Raw genomic sequence first — 17,167 nt, forward strand, 5'->3', positions numbered from 1 at the left:
CAGCAAATTATTATTTAGATTTTTTAAAAACATTTTCTTCTACTTACTTTTCTGTGTTTTTTTCTACTATTGCTCCGTACGTTCTCCTTTGCTGCTGCAACGCTTTAAATTTCACCATTGTAAAATTAATTTTTATTTCATTTTATTATTATCACTGAGCTTTAAATAAATAAAAAATATATATAAAACATTAACGTAAAATAGAGCCAAAACTTTTCATTTAACGGTATAAAAATAATAGAAACGTGCTAAATAACATCACTACAGTTGTTACTATCAGGAAATAATAATTTTCAATAAATACATTATGAGATATGAATGATAGAATTGTAAAAATGAATACATACATTTATTTATATGAGCAACATGTTTGAAAAATAACAAAAAAAACAAAGAAACAGCAAACAATTAAAATGCGAAATTTATATATTTAATTATTTATTAACCTTTATTTAAAAAGGTGAAATCCTTTGTCAACGGAGTCTTGGCGAGGATAGGCAGCATCAAGCACAAAACACAGTTAAAACACAATGAAAACACGAGCAAAAACAAAGAAAAATAAATATCTGAAATGAAAACGTAAACACCGGCGGCTGAGGATGACGTCATCAGAGGGAGACAGGAGGAGGGTTTGGATGGGATTTATGGATTAGAGCCTCGGAGACCTTCAGCGTCAGATATCTGCTGCTTTCACACTTTATCTGGATCTAATCTGACTCAACAAACTGCTGCTAACGTCTTCTATCGTTTAGGTTCCACAGAGCCGCGGAACAAACCGCGATAAGAGGAGAAGAGAGGAGGGAGAGGAGAGAGAGAGGGACGCAGCAGCACGGTTTCCTTGACAACGGTGAGACGGAAGGAGGGGGGAGGGGTGATTATCTGTTATTGATCAGCTGTAGGGTCAATAACATTATCAGAGCTGTGGATGATTAAATGTGTGACCTAGGTGAGCTAACTGCAGCTAAAGATAAGCTAATGCTAATGGGGCTAATTAGCAAAAAAATCTTGCAGTTAAAGAATCACAAGGCTGTAAAATATAACATCAGTGTGAAATGATTCTAAACTCTATCAGCTCTCAGTGACTGCATTATTTATCAGGAGAACAGCAGAATATTTCCTCTGATGAACTCAGAAAAAAACTCTATAAAGATTAGATTTAAATTTCAGGCTCCAAAGTAGAAACTCAAAGAACCAAAGACTCCAGCTGTGATTCCAGTCAGTCTAACTGATGAACATGGTTCTAAAATGAGCTGTTAACAGCAGAACGTTCTCAGTTCTGGACCTATGGACTGGGTCTATCTATGTCTGCATCATGGCTCCACATGGAAAAGAACTGAACAGAGGAAGAGAAAAATCTGACAGAGACTCCACAAAGATGAAAAAGGATCCAGGAAGATCAGCGAGCAACTAAAAACAAGTGAAGCACAGAGTCAGCAGTAATCAGGAGGTATAGAAGGAGTCATAGTACCACTAATCAGGAGATATAGAAGGAGTCATAGTACCACTAATCAGGAGGTATAGAAGGAGTCATAGTACCACTAATCAGGAGGTCTAGAAAGAGTCATAGTACCACTAATCAGGAGGTCTAAAAGGAGTCATAGTACCACTAATCAGAGCTCCTAAAATGACTCCACAGACAGTGAACTACTTCCTCCATCCAGCTGTAAAAACAGACAGCAGCTGCTTCAGACTGGGCTCAGGGGTTCTCAATGGAAACCAGAGTTAGTGTGAAGATCAGACAGTGTGAAGGAACCTTTAGAACATCAACCTCTATGGATGGAGGACAAGAACTAAACCTGGTTGCTGCTCAAAACTAAACTGGAATCTGATACCACAGTAGATATTATTACTGCTGTAGAAGTAATCTGATTACTGTGAGATGGTCCAGTTTAAAATCAAGTGACATTAGTTCAACAGAGGTGGATTTACTGCAGCTGGATGATGTTGAACATTAAACACAGACTTAAAAATGAATAAAAATAATTTTTGTGAATATTCAGGGTGAAGCTGTCATAGAAATAAAAGATAGTTTTTTTAAAAATTTCCTAACAAGAGCAGCTTCTAAAAACTTCTAATCTACAGATTATAAAACACTAATAATAACTGAGAACTGCATTTATGTGATAAACTTCAGTTTGGGTTGATGTGTCCAGCAGGGGGCGCTGCTGTTGCTCCAGGAAACAGACCTGACTGCATTATTACTGCTCTGATTTTGACTGTTTTGTTGAGAAATGCTGCCACAGTTACTGAGAAACTTTCAAAACTTTGAAAAATTCACTTTTTATTTATTCCAAACCTCTCATTTCTTAACAGATGTAATTATAGAAAAAGAAAAACGAAAATGTCACATTTAAACAGTGTAAGGTATCGGAGTAAGAGTGTGATTTCAATGTATTTAACATGTATTTACTCTGCATTTCTTGAAAATGACTTAAAATTTCTTAAAATAAAATAATAATAATAATGAAATAAAACGGACTCAGAAATCAAAATGAGTGAACAGCTATAGATCTGTGCCATCTATAGAGCTCAAAATTTGTCCTGAGTGATTAAACTCATATTTAGAATAAAGTGTAATATTTAAAGTGTCTCACTGAGAAGAATCTGAATCACAACCTGGTTTGAAACAGATCAAATATAAAGACAATAATCAGGTCAGACGGAAGTGATCAGGAGGAACAGATCAGACTGACTGTAAGTAAAGGACATCAGTCAGGAAAAGCCACAAAAAGAGACCAAATCACCAAAAAAAGGGCCAAAATTACCACAAAGAAACACTAAATCAGCAAAAAGAGACAAACAGTTTCCCTTGAATGATGCATAATAACCACAAAGACTCAAAATCACCACAAAAAGATGCAAGATTACCCCAAACAGACAAAAAATAACCACAAAAAGAGACAAAATCACCACAAATAGGGCCAAAACTATCACAAAATGACCCCAAATTACCTCAAAAATAGGTGAAAATACCATAAAAGGACACAAAATCTTCACAACAAGAAGTAAAATTGCCCCAAAGAACCATCTGGTTCTTCATCTCCAGTAACTTTATTAATGATCAGAGTTCTACCTTCGTACTGGGAATATTTCCAGAGTTCCAGGTCCTTGAAGTCCATGGAAGTGTGTACAGATTCATCACTTTTTAATGGACTTTTTCAGAACTTCATCAGTCCAGCAGATAGAACCATGACATTTAGGAGGAAAAACACATCTGAGTTCTGGGAAAAACTGACATTTTAGATCATTTTTGTATAGTTTGGGAATACTACTATGTCATTTTGAAGTTTTTTAGTGATTTTGGGTCATTTAGTCAGTTTTACATCCTCTCTAGGTCCCAATCTAAAGACTAAATGTGTTTTCTGTTCAGTATTATTAGTAATTTCTCTATAATGACTCCAGTAGAAACAGAGTGAACGGGGTCTCCAGATGATCCGGGTTCCTTCTTTCATCGTCTCTAACAGTTCTGAGCTGATAAATAATAGAAACATGAAATAAACCGTCCTGAACCAGACCTGTGATGTTCTCCAGGACTCCCCTGAGCAGCAGGTGTTTCTGTCTGGGTGAGTAAATCCGTCATGTCGGTGGAGTGGAGCGGTGACGGGGGGAGGTGGCTGGACGCCCACTACGACCCGGTGGCCGGCCTCTACACCTTCTCGTCCTGCGTGGACCTGGCCGACCTGAGCGGCGACGGGGAGAGCCGGCTGGTGGTGGGCGACCTGGGCTCGGGCGGCTCCGGCATGAAGCTGAAGGTTTACCGCGGCACGGCGCTGATGAGCGAGAGCACGCTGCTGGACCTGCCCGCCGGCCTCGTCGCCTTCTTCATGGACCTGCACGAGCCCCGCATCCCCGCCGTCGCCGTGGCGTCCGGACCCTGCATCTACGTCTACAAGAACCTGAGGCCGTACTTCAAGTTCACGCTGCCTGGTCTGGAGGTCAACACACTGGAGCAGGTCAGTTATTTACAGCTCTTCAGGTACATCTTAGCTACTGATTTCAGTCTGTAAAACATAAAACCGCTCATTTTTATTTGAGTTTTAATTTCATTTGTAGTATTTTTAGATCCGAGCACCAACGCTTCTGTCATATTTTGGATGATTTTGGACCAATTTTTGCACATTTTCAAAAGCTATAAACTCAATCAGGGTAACCCTGACAAATCTGAAATTTGTCCAGGATGTACAGCAGGCATGGGTGATCAAAAGTTACCAAAATGCTCCACAAAAGTGTGAGGGTTTGGAACTAGCGGCCGGCGGAACTTTGACAGTTCGCCATGAAACAGGAAGTGCTGTCAAACTAGCCTGAACATGCTCCAGTCAGCCTCGAACTTTACATGTATGATCAGAGTCCTGCCTGCATCAGATACATAGACCGAAATACACTCTCAAATATTAATGTCATTGTCTGACTATTTGCCGCCTTTTATTTTTTCATCACTGATTGATGGGTCATGTTTTAATTATATTAAATTTTCTACATATTGATCAAAAATTTTCATAATTAAATTATATTTTCTGGCTTTAATTTTGCATGAGACCATGTGTGTTTTTGACTTTTTAATGTTGATTTATTTGATGTTGTTTTTTTTTTTTTTTTTTACATATATGATGATAAAAACTGTACTTACCACCACAGATCATATAGACAGATGAAAACACTTCCAGTCAACGGTTTTGTTGTGAAAATAATTTCTCTCATACTTCTTTTTCTGTTAAATAAAAAGCAAATACTTGTGAAATTACAATAAATTTCCCAATAGATTTAAACTCTTTTATGTAAAAACATTTTTCTTTCCTGGTTATTGATAGAAAATGGTTTTAATATTATTTTATAGTTTACATTTAAATTCGGACTATTTTTACTGCAAAAATATCATTTTTCTCAGAGTCCTCAGTGATCTTCAGGAGTTTCTGTGGATTGATAATCAATAATAAATAATGAAATCCATCTTAGACTGTAGCAGGATGAACAGAGGGGAGGACAGTGTGGCTGGACTCACCTGGCTGCACCTGTGACGTGCTGCTGTGCTCTGATTGGTCAGGACGTGTGGCAGCAGGTGAGGGAGGGGCAGATCGACCCTCTGACGCTGAAGGAGATGTTGGAGAGCATCAGGAAGAAGGCCGACGTGCCGCTGTCGGTTCGCTCGCTCCGCTTCCTGTCGCTGGACGCCGACGACATGGACGACTTCGTCCAGCTGCACAAGCTGCAGCCAATCAGACGGCAGGTAACGCTTGCATCACAGTGATGTCACCAGGTGGAGGTGCATTCTGCATTCACACTGATCTCTGCGCTGATCTCCCTGTGGTGATAATTTATTCATTATGAGAGTCAGCGTTCCTTCAAAATGACTCAAAATTGATTCAAAATGAATCAGAAATTGTTCATCGTTCTCAAAATGTGTCAAAATTTATCAAACTTGATGGAAAATGTTCAGAATGACTCAAAACTTGAAGCTGTTTTAGATAAAGTGTTGTTATTGTCCTTGTTCCAAATGATTTATTGTCATTCTGGATGATTTATGACTTCTTCCGGTCAGACGGCAGGAATCCTGGTTGATCAACACCTGCTGACCTAAAGTGGTTTCCAGGACAGAAATAAGATGTTTCATGTTAAACCCTGGAAGTGTATTTATGATGTACCTGAGTAGTTTACCTGCTGAGGACTGAACCCACCTGAGGAGAGTGAAGCTGCTGCTGAAAGTAACCAAACTGTGTTCCATCATGTTGTCAGGAAAACCGCAAAACACTGATGTTCCTTTAAGGTCGTACCTGTTCACAGCTCGCGCTCTCATTGGTCAATTGTTTCAGACGGTCATCACCTGCATCGGGACTCTGAAGAAGAGCACAGCGGACGAAGACGGAGTCAGCTGTCTGGTGATCGGGACGGAGAGCAGCGACGTCTTCATCCTCGACCCCGAAGCCTTCATCATCCTCTCCAAGGTGAGCTGGTCTGAACCGGTCTGAACTGGTCTGAGCTGGTCTAAACTGGTCTGATCTGGTCTGAGCTAGTCTGAACTGGACTGAACCGGTCTGAATTGGTCTGTCCCAGTCTGTCCCAGTCTGATCTGGTCTGTAAGGGAACACGTCCGAACACCAGTCGGTAAGTGTTTGGGTTCGGAGGATAAAGATGTAGATCAGCAAACCGTTGACTCTTCCAGATGTCGCTGCCGGCTGCTCCCACCATGATGGACGTGACGGGTCAGTTCGACGTGGAGTTCCGCATCACGGTGGCGTGTCGCAATGGCAACATCTACATCCTGCGCAGGTGAGACACACCTGGCGGTCCAGGTCATGCTGCTCCTCTCTCTCCATCCGGTACACCTGATCTGACTAACGCGACTACAGACTGAACCTGACGGGTGTTTGTTCCTGCAGGGAGTCCGACAAACCAAAGTACTGCATCGAGCTGTCGTCTCACCCCGTCGGTTTGGTGAGACTCGGGAAGAATGTAGTGGTCGGCTGCACCGACGAGAGTCTGCAGGGCTTCACCCAGAAGGTAAGACTAAATGAGAGGAGCTCAGCAACACAGCAAACATCAAGTCTGAGCCATTCCCTGTAAAATTCACTAAATCTGGTTAAAGTTCTAAAAAAAAATCAGTCAGATCTGAGGTCAAGGGACTGACTTTAGATGAAATTACCCAGAAATGTTCTATTTTTAGGAAGATTCTTTGTGTGTTTGTGTCTTCAGGGGAAGAAGTTGTGGAAGACGGTCCTCTCTGCTCCCATCACCACCATGGCCGCCATGGACCTCCCCACCAGGGGCTTCCAGGCGGTGCTGGTGGGTCTGGCCAACTGCGAGGTCCAGCTGTACCGGGACAAGAACCTGCTGAGCACCATCAAGACGCCTGACGTAGTCACCAGCATCTGCTTCGGCCGGTACGGCCGCGAGGACGGGACGCTCATCATGACCACCAAGGGAGGCGGCCTGATGGTGAAGATCCTGAAGAGGACGGCGGCGTTCGACGACAGGGACAGCGCTCCCGGCCCGCCGCCGGCCCAGAGCATCCGGCTCAACGTGCCCAAGAAGACCAAGCTGTACGTGGACCAGACGCTGAGGGAGCGTGAGAACGGCCTGGCCATGCACCGCGCCTTCCAGATGGACCTGAGTCGCCTACGGCTGGCCGCCGCCAAGGCCTATGTCAAGGCGCTGGAGTCCAGCCTGACGCCGATGTCCTCCAGCCTCTCGGAGCCGCTCAAGATGAACGCCGTGGTCCAGGGCCTCGGCCCGTCCTTTAAGCTGACGCTGAACGTCCAGAACACGGCGGCCTGCCGGCCCGTCATGAACCTGGCCATCAGCTTCCTGTACGACGAGAGCCTGTACCGGATGAGGAGCCCCTACCTGAGGATCCCCCTGCTGGTGCCCGGACTCATCTACCCCGTGGAGACCTTCGTGGAGTGCACCAGCGACAAGGGCATCTCTGACATCATCAAGGTGTTCGTGCTGCACGAGGGGAGGAGCTCGCCGCTGCTGACCGCCCACATCAATATGCCAGTCAGTGAGGGCCTGATGCTCACCTGATGATCTCCTGATGACTGATGGACCAGCTGGCTGATTCAGACACTGAACATTTTGGAAAAATTCTGTTCTGATAAATTCAAGTTTAAAAACCCAAAATGAAAAATTCAGCCTAAAGTTACAAAAAACTTCATATTAAAATTCTAATATGAAAGATTCAGATTCGGTTTCTGCCCAGAATAAATATTAATGTGAATTATTCATAGTTGAATTTAATAGAAATTGCTCAGAGATAATGATTGTAATAAAACAATCTGAAGTTGAATCTATTACACTGAAACCAAATTACATATATATGTGTGTGTGTGTGTGTGTGTGTGTGTGCAGAAATATGTTCCTCTACAATCTGATTCTGAATCCTGTATATTTGAATTTTAATTCGACCTGAATAATTGCAATCATTTGAATCTGAATTTCAGTGAATGGTGAAAGATCAAATAGAGTTTCAGAATATTACATTAAATTTCTTCAACATTTCAAGTTTATTTAAATTCTGTTTTAATGTAATAGATTTTAGTTTTAATAGAATTACTGAAGCTGAGAAATTCAAATATTTTTTGCATTTCTGTTGCATTTATTCAGGTTGAAAATCAGAAAAATTACAGGTAAAATGCAGATTTTTAAATATCTATTTTAGTTCAGTTTTCAGCTTACTTTTTGTAAAGTTGAGAAATTGTTCGAGCTGCAGACGAATGTTTTAACTGAAGATGTTGTAGCGTTTCAGCTGCTTCCTGTTTGTAGAGATTTAAGTTTAAAGCAGCAGATTCATTGCAGAGAAAACCCTAGTAGAAACAGATCAGATGTCTTCTGTGTTTTTTACATTTAGTCTGGTGTGAACTAAAATAAAAGCTGAATAAATGGGTTTGTTGTTTCTTAAACAGATTGTTTTCGTCAGCCAGGTGAAGGTTTCTTAAAATAGTTTTACTGTCAGAATAAATCTTTACCTACAGAAACCCAATAAATCTACTTTGGAACTTTAATAATTAAAAACAAGACATCGAACATTGAAGGATTCCAGACATGTTTTTCTGATCAGACGTTATAATTCAGGCTTTATTGACGTCTCTAGTGGAATGTTTTCCTCGTTTGTGTTTTAGGTTGCATCATTTACAGCTGTTTGTCGTTCACACACCTATATACCTATATATACATATATATATATACCTATATATATATATATATATATATATATATATATATATATATATATATATATATATATATATATATATATATATATATATAGGTATATATATATATACCTATATATATATATATATATATAGAGAGAGAGAGAGAGAGAGAGAGAGAGAGATATTTGCTACAACAGAAAGAGTCCAGTTCCCAACATCTGCTATGCTAACACAACACCATGTTACCCTAACACAACACCATGTTACCCTAACACAACACCTGTTACCCTAACACAACACCTGTTACCCTAACACAACACCTGTTACCCTAACACAACACCATGTTACCCTAACACAACACCTGTTACCCTAACACAACACCTGTTACCCTAACACAACACCTGTTACCCTAACACAACACCTGTTACCATAACACAACACCATGTTACCCTAACACAACACCATGTTACCTTAACACAACACCATGTTACCCTAACACAACACCATGTTACCCTAACACAACACCTGTTACCCTAACACAACACCTGTTACCCTAACACAACACCTGTTACCCTAACACAACACCATGTTACCTTAACACAACACCATGTTACCCTAACACAACACGTTACCTTAACACAACACCATGTTACCCTAACACAACACCATGTTACCCTAACACAACACCATGTTACCCTAACACAACACCATGTTACCTTAACACAACACCTGTTACCCTAACACAACACCTGTTACCCTAACACAACACCATGTTACCCTAACACAACACCATGTTACCCTAACACAACACCTGTTACCCTAACACAACACCTGTTACCCTAACACAACACCATGTTACCCTAACACAACACCTGTTACCCTAACACAACACCATGTTACCTTAACACAACACCATGTTACCCTAACACAACACCTGTTACCTTAACACAACACCTGTTACCCTAACACAACACCATGTTACCATAACACAACACCATGTTACCCTAACACAACACCTGTTACCCTAACACAACACCTGTTACCCTAACACAACACCATGTTACCTTAACACAACACCATGTTACCCTAACACAACACGTTACCTTAACACAACACCATGTTACCCTAACACAACACCATGTTACCCTAACACAACACCATGTTACCCTAACACAACACCATGTTACCTTAACACAACACCTGTTACCCTAACACAACACCATGTTACCCTAACACAACACCATGTTACCCTAACACAACACCTGTTACCCTAACACAACACCATGTTACCTTAACACAACACCATGTTACCCTAACACAACACCTGTTACCTTAACACAACACCATGTTACCCTAACACAACACCATGTTACCCTAACACAACACCATGTTACCCTAACACAACACCATGTTACCCTAACACAACACCTTGTTACCCTAACACAACTCCATGTTACCCTAACACAACACCATGTTACCCTAACACAACACCTGTTACCCTAACACAACACCATGTTACCTTAACACAACACCATGTTACCCTAACACAACACCTGTTACCCTAACACAACACCTTGTTACCCTAACACAACTCCATGTTACCCTAACACAACACCTGCTAGGAGGAACTAGCACACAATCAGTGAAATAAGATGAAGACAGAGAGTGTCTGCTGTTGCTGTGTTTTTGTGTCTCTTTGTGTGTCTTTGTGTTGTTTTGGAGCTAGCTAAACCAGACACCAGACCTGTTCCACCTCCATGCTGCAGACTGACTCTAAAATTGTTCAACAGGATTTAGAAATGGTCCAGAAGAACAAAACTGGACTCAAATTTGTCCAAAGACAAAATACAAACAAGCCCAAAGAAACACACAGAGTTTGACATGATCGGCGCTGACCTGAATATGAGAAGTTCCTTCTGATTGTTGCTGTAATAAAATAAATTTCTCCTGGTGTCGGGACCAATAATGGATTATCTTATCTTATTCCTGTCACGTAAAACAATCTCACTGAGACGAGAAAACCTCATAAAACCAATCAGGTGTTCTGATAAATATGTGGTCGTGCAGCTTCCTGGTTCTGACTGGAAACAGCTCAATCAGTGACCCACCTTCAGGTTCATCTGTCAGTCAGCTAGAAGTCAAACTGCTGCCATGAGTTGGTCTGAAGGTCTGTTAACTGAACACTTTTATACCTTTTACACTCTCAGTCTCATTATGTTCTACACAAAGACTCACTTTACTGTGGACTGTCCTTTGTTCACATGTGCAAAGGAAAGTTACAGAATTCACCTCAAAGCAGTTAAAACAGATAAAGTCTGATGTTTCTGCAGTGATGGTTGCTGACAAAACTTAACGTTCACTTAAGTCCAGAAACCAAAAGACGCTTCTGGTGTTTTGTGTCTCTTTGTGTCTCTTTGTCGCGTTTTCAAATCAAATCAAATGAAGCTTTATTGTCATTTTGCTGTACATACAACAGTAGTGCAAGTAAGATGATAGATTGTTTCTGCAGGATCCAATAACTTAAAGCAATTAAGTTAAGACATCAACACTTATGCAGTCACCCATGCAAAAAACACACACATCACTAAGATGTCCTTTTTACAAAATTGCCAGTATGTACAAATTGACAGTTGAGTTGTTCGTGTTTATAGCACAGCAGACGGGGAGCCAATACAGCGACTTTAAAACTGGTGTAATGTGTTGCCGCGCTGTGGTCCTCATCAGCACGTGTGCAGCTGAGTTTTGTAGTAATTGTAAATTTAAAATACTCTTTTTGGGAAGACCACAGAGCAAGACATTACAATAGTCTAAACAAGAAGAGATAAAAGCATGCATTAGCACCTCCATGCTGGCCTGAGAGAGAAACGGGCGGACTCTGGCGATGTGCTTCAGATGGTAAAAACCTATGTTTGTTGTATTTATAATATGTGGAATAAAATTCATCTCAGAGTCAAAAATCACACCCAGGTTTTTGACGGACTGTGCTGGTTTAAAATCTTGTAATTTTGATAAAAGTTTCTCTCTCTGGCCTTCAGGACCTATAACTAAAACCTCAGTTTTGTCCTGGTTGAGCTGTAGAAAGTTCACTGCCATCCATGAGTTGATGTCTAAAATACAGTTTAAAAGGGAATCTATTGGCCCTGTGTCATCAGGAGACACAGCAATGTACAGCTGTGTAACAGCGTAGCTATGGAAACTGATGCCGTGTCTCCCGATGACGTCCCCAAGAGGAAGCATGTAAAGATTAAAAAGAATGGGACTTAAAACTGAACCTTGGGGAACCCCACTCCTAATTTCATTAGCCCTTGGAGCTATGTAAATAATGGCTACAATCATGCTGGTGAATTCCCTCAGCAGGTAGAATGGCCAGTATTTCACAATGAGGAACTCTGCCAACTGAGAGCAGTGTTTAGAGGCTAACGTGGCATGAACACACCAGTCCATGATGCACAGGCCCTCGTCTCGGCTTTTACCAGAGCTAGCAGCCTCTCTGTCAGCCCAGTACGATGCCATCCCCTCCATCTGTATGGCCTCATCTGGGATGTTGTCATGGAGCCACGTTTCCATGAAAGCAAACACACAGCAGTCTTTCCATTCTCTGTGGGTTTCTCTCAGCAAATGTAACTCGTCCAGCTTGTCGAGGGAGCGGACATTGGAGAGTAGGAGCGCCGGTACTGCTGGTCTGGAGGTGTTAGCCTTTAACCTAGCACGGATCATAGCTCTCTTCCCCCTTTTTTGTTTATGTTTAAATGGCTTGTGCTTCCTCCTCTCTCAGTTAACTGCCAGCATAGTCTCTGATAGTATTCCGTGCTGGCATAGTATGTCCAAATCAAGGCCAAGCGTCGCAATTACAGCGACATTCATTGCCCTGACGTTCAGCAAAGTGTCTCAGCTGTAAGTTTTGCAGAATGAATGACTGGGGCAGGCAAGACGCTCAAAACTTTCACTCTCGCTGTCTTCTGCACAGGCCGCTGCGTCCTTGCGCGCCGCCATCTTGTGTTTTTTGTGTGTGTCTCTTTGTGGTGTTTTGTGTCTCTTTGTGTTGTTTTGTGTCTCCGTGTGTCTAAACGAGGTCACTGTGTTCTGATCTGATTAGTAACCAGCCGAAGGTTCAAAGGTTTCAGCTCTGATCAGGTGAAAGTTTAGGACTTTCCTCTGTTGGGAAACAATAAAAACTCCACAATGTGTTTGTCTGCAGCGGCTATAAAACCAGAGACAGCAGAACAACTATCAGAACCAAACGACGACATCTGAACATGAGGACACTCGTCTTTTTACTAGGTGAGGACCTGACTTCAGTTTGATCTCAGTCATCTGACAGGATAAATATACAACAACTACTACTACTACTACTACTAATAGTAATAATAATAATAATAATAATAACAATAATTATTATTTTTGTTATTATAATTCTTATTATTATTATTATTATTATTATTATTTTTTTTTATATCTCACGTTTAAAATGAGTGAACTTGTGGGTTTCTGGGGTTTAACAGAGCAATTTTATTCCCTAATCCTTATTTAAAGACTGATAACAAGCAGGATCTTAATCCTAATACTTAAATTATTCAGGTAAATTTATATAATAACTAATATTGTAGATCCTAATTTTAATATTAGATTATTTAGGTTCAATTCTATGTTTTTTACATTGTTTGTTTGTTTGTTTTACTCCAGACACTGTGACTGAAGTATTTAATGAGTAAAATGTACCCTGTTAGTGATGGACTGTGAAAAAAATAACAATAATAATAATAATTATGATTATTATCATAGTAATAATAATAATGCAATTCTGAAAATGAACAAGATGTCTGAAAACGTCAGGTTTTGAAAATATCTGAAAATGTGGGAAAATGTATAAAATATATTTTTTAAACAACAAAAGCCATAATATGCCCAAAGTAACAAAAAATAATATAATAATATAATATAAATAAAAAATATCCTATCTATCTATCTATCTATCTATCTATCTATCGTATGTGTAATGTATGTATTATATGTAATATCAGTAAAATTCCTGAAAATGAACAAAATGTCTGCACATTTCCAAACGTGAAGAAAATATTTTAGAAAATCTTTTAAAAAATACAAAAGTGTAAAAAAAAAAAAAGAAGAAGAAAAGAATAAAATGTTGTATTTTTTTTAAATAACTAAAGCAATCACAAAATAGAAACATAAAATTCTGGAGTACAACAATAGTGGAGTAAGTGGATCACACACTGTTTGTGTTTGTGCGTCTGCAGCTGTGTTGTGGGTCTGTGACGGCGTGAAGTTCGGACAGTTGTGCAGCGGAAACCCGAACAACAGCAGGAGGACGAGCGACGGATGGGGAGAAGGACATTATGGAGCCAGACGGTAACTCACAAACACACAGACAGACACACAAACAGACAGACACAAAAAAAGACATATGAACACACAAATACATGACTAAAAGGAGACCCAAAATGATAGAACTGACAAACAAAGACACAACAACAACACAGACTCATGTAGAACCACACACTAGTCAGAACATTTAACAGAACTCAGTTTCAAGTAATTAACTCTGAACTCCACGCTCTACCTGAAGTTAAGTTCTAACATCTGGACCAGTCCATTTTCTAACATCTGGGTGTCCTTCAGAGGGAACAGGGTGCATCAAGGTCTGGACATCGTGTGCAGAGATGGATCGACCGTCTATGCTCCATTCGACGTCACCCTTGACCGTAAAGTCATCGTCTACAACGACCCGGAGAACAAGAAAACTGCCATCAATGAGGGCATCCAAATGAGGGGAGAAGGTGGGTCCACCAACCCTGGTCTGGTACAGACCCCGGTCTGGTACCAACTATGGTCTGGTACTGACTATGGTCTGGTACTGACTACGGTCTGGTACTGACTATGGTCTGGCACCGGCCCCGGTCTGGTATCGTCCCCAGTCTGGTACCGGCTCCAGTCTGGTACTGACTACGGTCTGGTATCGTCCCCGGTCTGGTACCGACCTCGGTACCGATTCTATGATTGACGGTCTGTTTCTCTGCAGGTCTTTGTTTCAAGCTGTTCTACGTGAGGCCAGACAGAACCTCCGGGTCGGTGAGTAAGGGGGAGCGGATCGGGACCATGCTGCCCATGCAGACAGTTTATCCAGGAATCACCTCACACGTCCACGTCCAGATGTGCGACAGGAGTGACCCCACAGGCTACTTCTGATCCACCATCACTGATTACGGAATTAAGTGTTCTACAATCCTGGAACTGGAGAGTTTGGAGAACATAGAGCTGCTGAAGGAAGGTTCTGGATCAGAGGAGAAAAGAATCGTCAAAAATATTAATAACATTCAGAAAAATGTAAGAAATGAATGTCAGAGAAACTTTCCACAAATATGAATAAAATACCTAAAACACGGTCCATGCTGCATCTATCTGGGTTCACTGGTGGAGGATCGGGTGTGTCAGAACCCCTTTACTGGTTCTGGACCAGCAGATCTATCTGGGTTCACTGCCTTCAAACACATTTATACTCAGAGCACAGCGACACACTGACTCACATTAATGCTATCCTGCTGATCATAAGTCCTAGCTTAGCATCACTAGCATCAGCCTCAGGGAGCTAGCTAAACCAGACACCAGGCTCCTGTTATTTTTGTTTTTATTTAGTCTTTATTTAATCAGGTTAGTCCCATTGAGATCAGAGATCTCCTTTACAAAGGAGACCAGGCCAAGAGGGCAGCAGCATCGTCACTTTAAAAACAGTAGATAAAATGAACATTAAAGCTTGCTCACAGACCAGGTAGACTGGAAGGATTTCACCACAACTTTAAACTCATTCAGTGGAACAGGGTCTGGAAGTTGAAGTTTAGATTGTAATTTATTCCAAGCATCAGGTGCAGAAAACCTAAATGTTTTCTAGCCCAGTTCAGATGGTACTTTGAGGATGACAGATTGCAGAGTATCCATAGATGGGAGAATGTGACTTCCATGTTTCCCGGTGAAAAGACAAATAGGAAGGAACAGAACCCAGAATGGTTCTGTAAATAAACACCAATGACTGAGACGTCAGGTACTTAACCCTCCTTTTATAGTTGGGGTCAATTTTGCCCCATTCCAATGTTTGTCATATTACATGACTTTTCGTAATTTGATGAGGACAACTGATTAAGCATCAAATTATGATGATGATATTTCTTCAGTGTGCTGAACACATTTTGCAGCATCAGTGTTCCTCTGGAAGCTGTTTTAGCTGTAAAACTTGTCTGTCTGAGCTAACATCCCCACACCTGCAGGGGAGGAGCTGATAGTTTAGAGTTGATCCATAACAGAGGGGTGGAGAAAACAACTATTCCCACTAGAACTTTAATTCTTCTCGTGGCGTGGGCATGTGAGAAACAACCTGACTTGTGAACTCCTGCCAAAATGAGGAAGCCAATGTAGGCTTGGAGTTGATCACATCCACATTTTTCCAACTACACATGCCTCCCCTCTAAAATGATCATCTCAAGGTCAATATTTTCAGTTGATGTTTCTATGAAGAGCTCATATGGTGACTTTATGTCTTCAACATGTCTGACTGTGTGTCTGGTGGGACACTCTTAGCGTCTACCTTGTTGTTGATGTGAGTAGAGGGACCATAATTTTCAGTTTTTGGTGCTAATGTGACATAGGGGAGGGGGAAACAATATTCTTATGAGAACTTTCCTGCACCATAGGCATGAAGGTGTGTGTGTGACCTACTGGACTCACACCTGCCCAGGTAGAACTGATATTTCTTACACTGTGGAGGGCGGGGTATTCCTGCAAGGACATAGTTCATGCAAACTAAAGGAGGAGAAAACATATAAAAGCTTGCAGGGCAGCCGTCTATCCAAACTATTTCTCATTGTGCTCTCTGTTTACTGCAATCTGCATGTTTTGTCACTGGAAAATGTCCTCTGGGGAAGGTTTACTGTCAATGATGTTTTGGAACAACTTTTTGACAGTCAAAGTGACACAGAGGAGAATGTGTCTGAGACAGAGGATTGTGTGAGGAGGACCCCTGATTTTGAGGCATTCTCATCTGATGAGAATGAGAGTGTGACCCTCCTGTTGTCTCTCAGCCACCAGCAGACACAAACCCGTCCAAAAATGGAAAGATAATACGGTCCCTTTCCCCACTTCAACAGCAGGGTAGCCATAGTGCTACTAACATTATCAAAATGGTTCCAGGCCCCTCCAGATATCAGCCATGTCGAAGACATCAAGCCATCATTAGAGCTCTTCATAACGCCATCGATTGAAAATATTGTCTTGGATGACACATTTAGAGGGGAAGCATGTATGGGGACAGTTGGAAAGACATGGATGTGGTTGACTTGAAGCCTATACCGACTTTCTCATTTTGGCAGGAGTTTACAAATCAAAAAGTGAAGCAACAGAAAGCCTTTGAAATGCTGAGACAGGGACAATATTTCCAGCCACCCTGTCTCGGAAGACATTCCAAGTTTTGTTCCGTGTCCAACGCTTTGAAAAACAAACTAACATGTTTATGA

At 41.2% G+C, this 17,167-nt stretch overlaps 2 protein-coding genes across 2 annotated transcripts; both read left to right on the plus strand.

Annotated features, from left to right (window-relative positions):
• Positions 1 to 620: 620 nt before the first annotated feature.
• Positions 621 to 8,377, plus strand: bbs1 (Bardet-Biedl syndrome 1). The gene is made up of 7 exons (XM_023288978.3): positions 621 to 847; positions 3,532 to 3,953; positions 5,042 to 5,224; positions 5,808 to 5,939; positions 6,158 to 6,264; positions 6,375 to 6,495; positions 6,688 to 8,377. The coding sequence occupies exons 2-7, from the start codon at positions 3,579 to 3,581 to the stop codon at positions 7,516 to 7,518; spliced, it is 1,749 nt and encodes a 582-aa protein (XP_023144746.2). The 5' UTR covers positions 621 to 847; positions 3,532 to 3,578; the 3' UTR covers positions 7,519 to 8,377.
• A 4,076-nt stretch (positions 8,378 to 12,453) lies between these two features.
• Positions 12,454 to 15,048, plus strand: LOC111581016 (leukocyte cell-derived chemotaxin-2). Its single transcript, XM_023288983.3, has 5 exons — positions 12,454 to 12,542; positions 12,847 to 12,929; positions 13,904 to 14,015; positions 14,286 to 14,443; positions 14,686 to 15,048. Exons 1-5 carry the CDS (start codon positions 12,469 to 12,471, stop codon positions 14,850 to 14,852), a joined length of 594 nt encoding a protein of 197 aa, XP_023144751.2. The 5' UTR covers positions 12,454 to 12,468; the 3' UTR covers positions 14,853 to 15,048.
• Positions 15,049 to 17,167: the final 2,119 nt, after the last annotated feature.

The sequence above is a fragment of the Amphiprion ocellaris genome, chromosome 18 (genome assembly GCF_022539595.1).
Source record: "Amphiprion ocellaris isolate individual 3 ecotype Okinawa chromosome 18, ASM2253959v1, whole genome shotgun sequence".
In the NCBI taxonomy this organism is placed as follows: Eukaryota; Metazoa; Chordata; class Actinopteri; family Pomacentridae; genus Amphiprion; species Amphiprion ocellaris.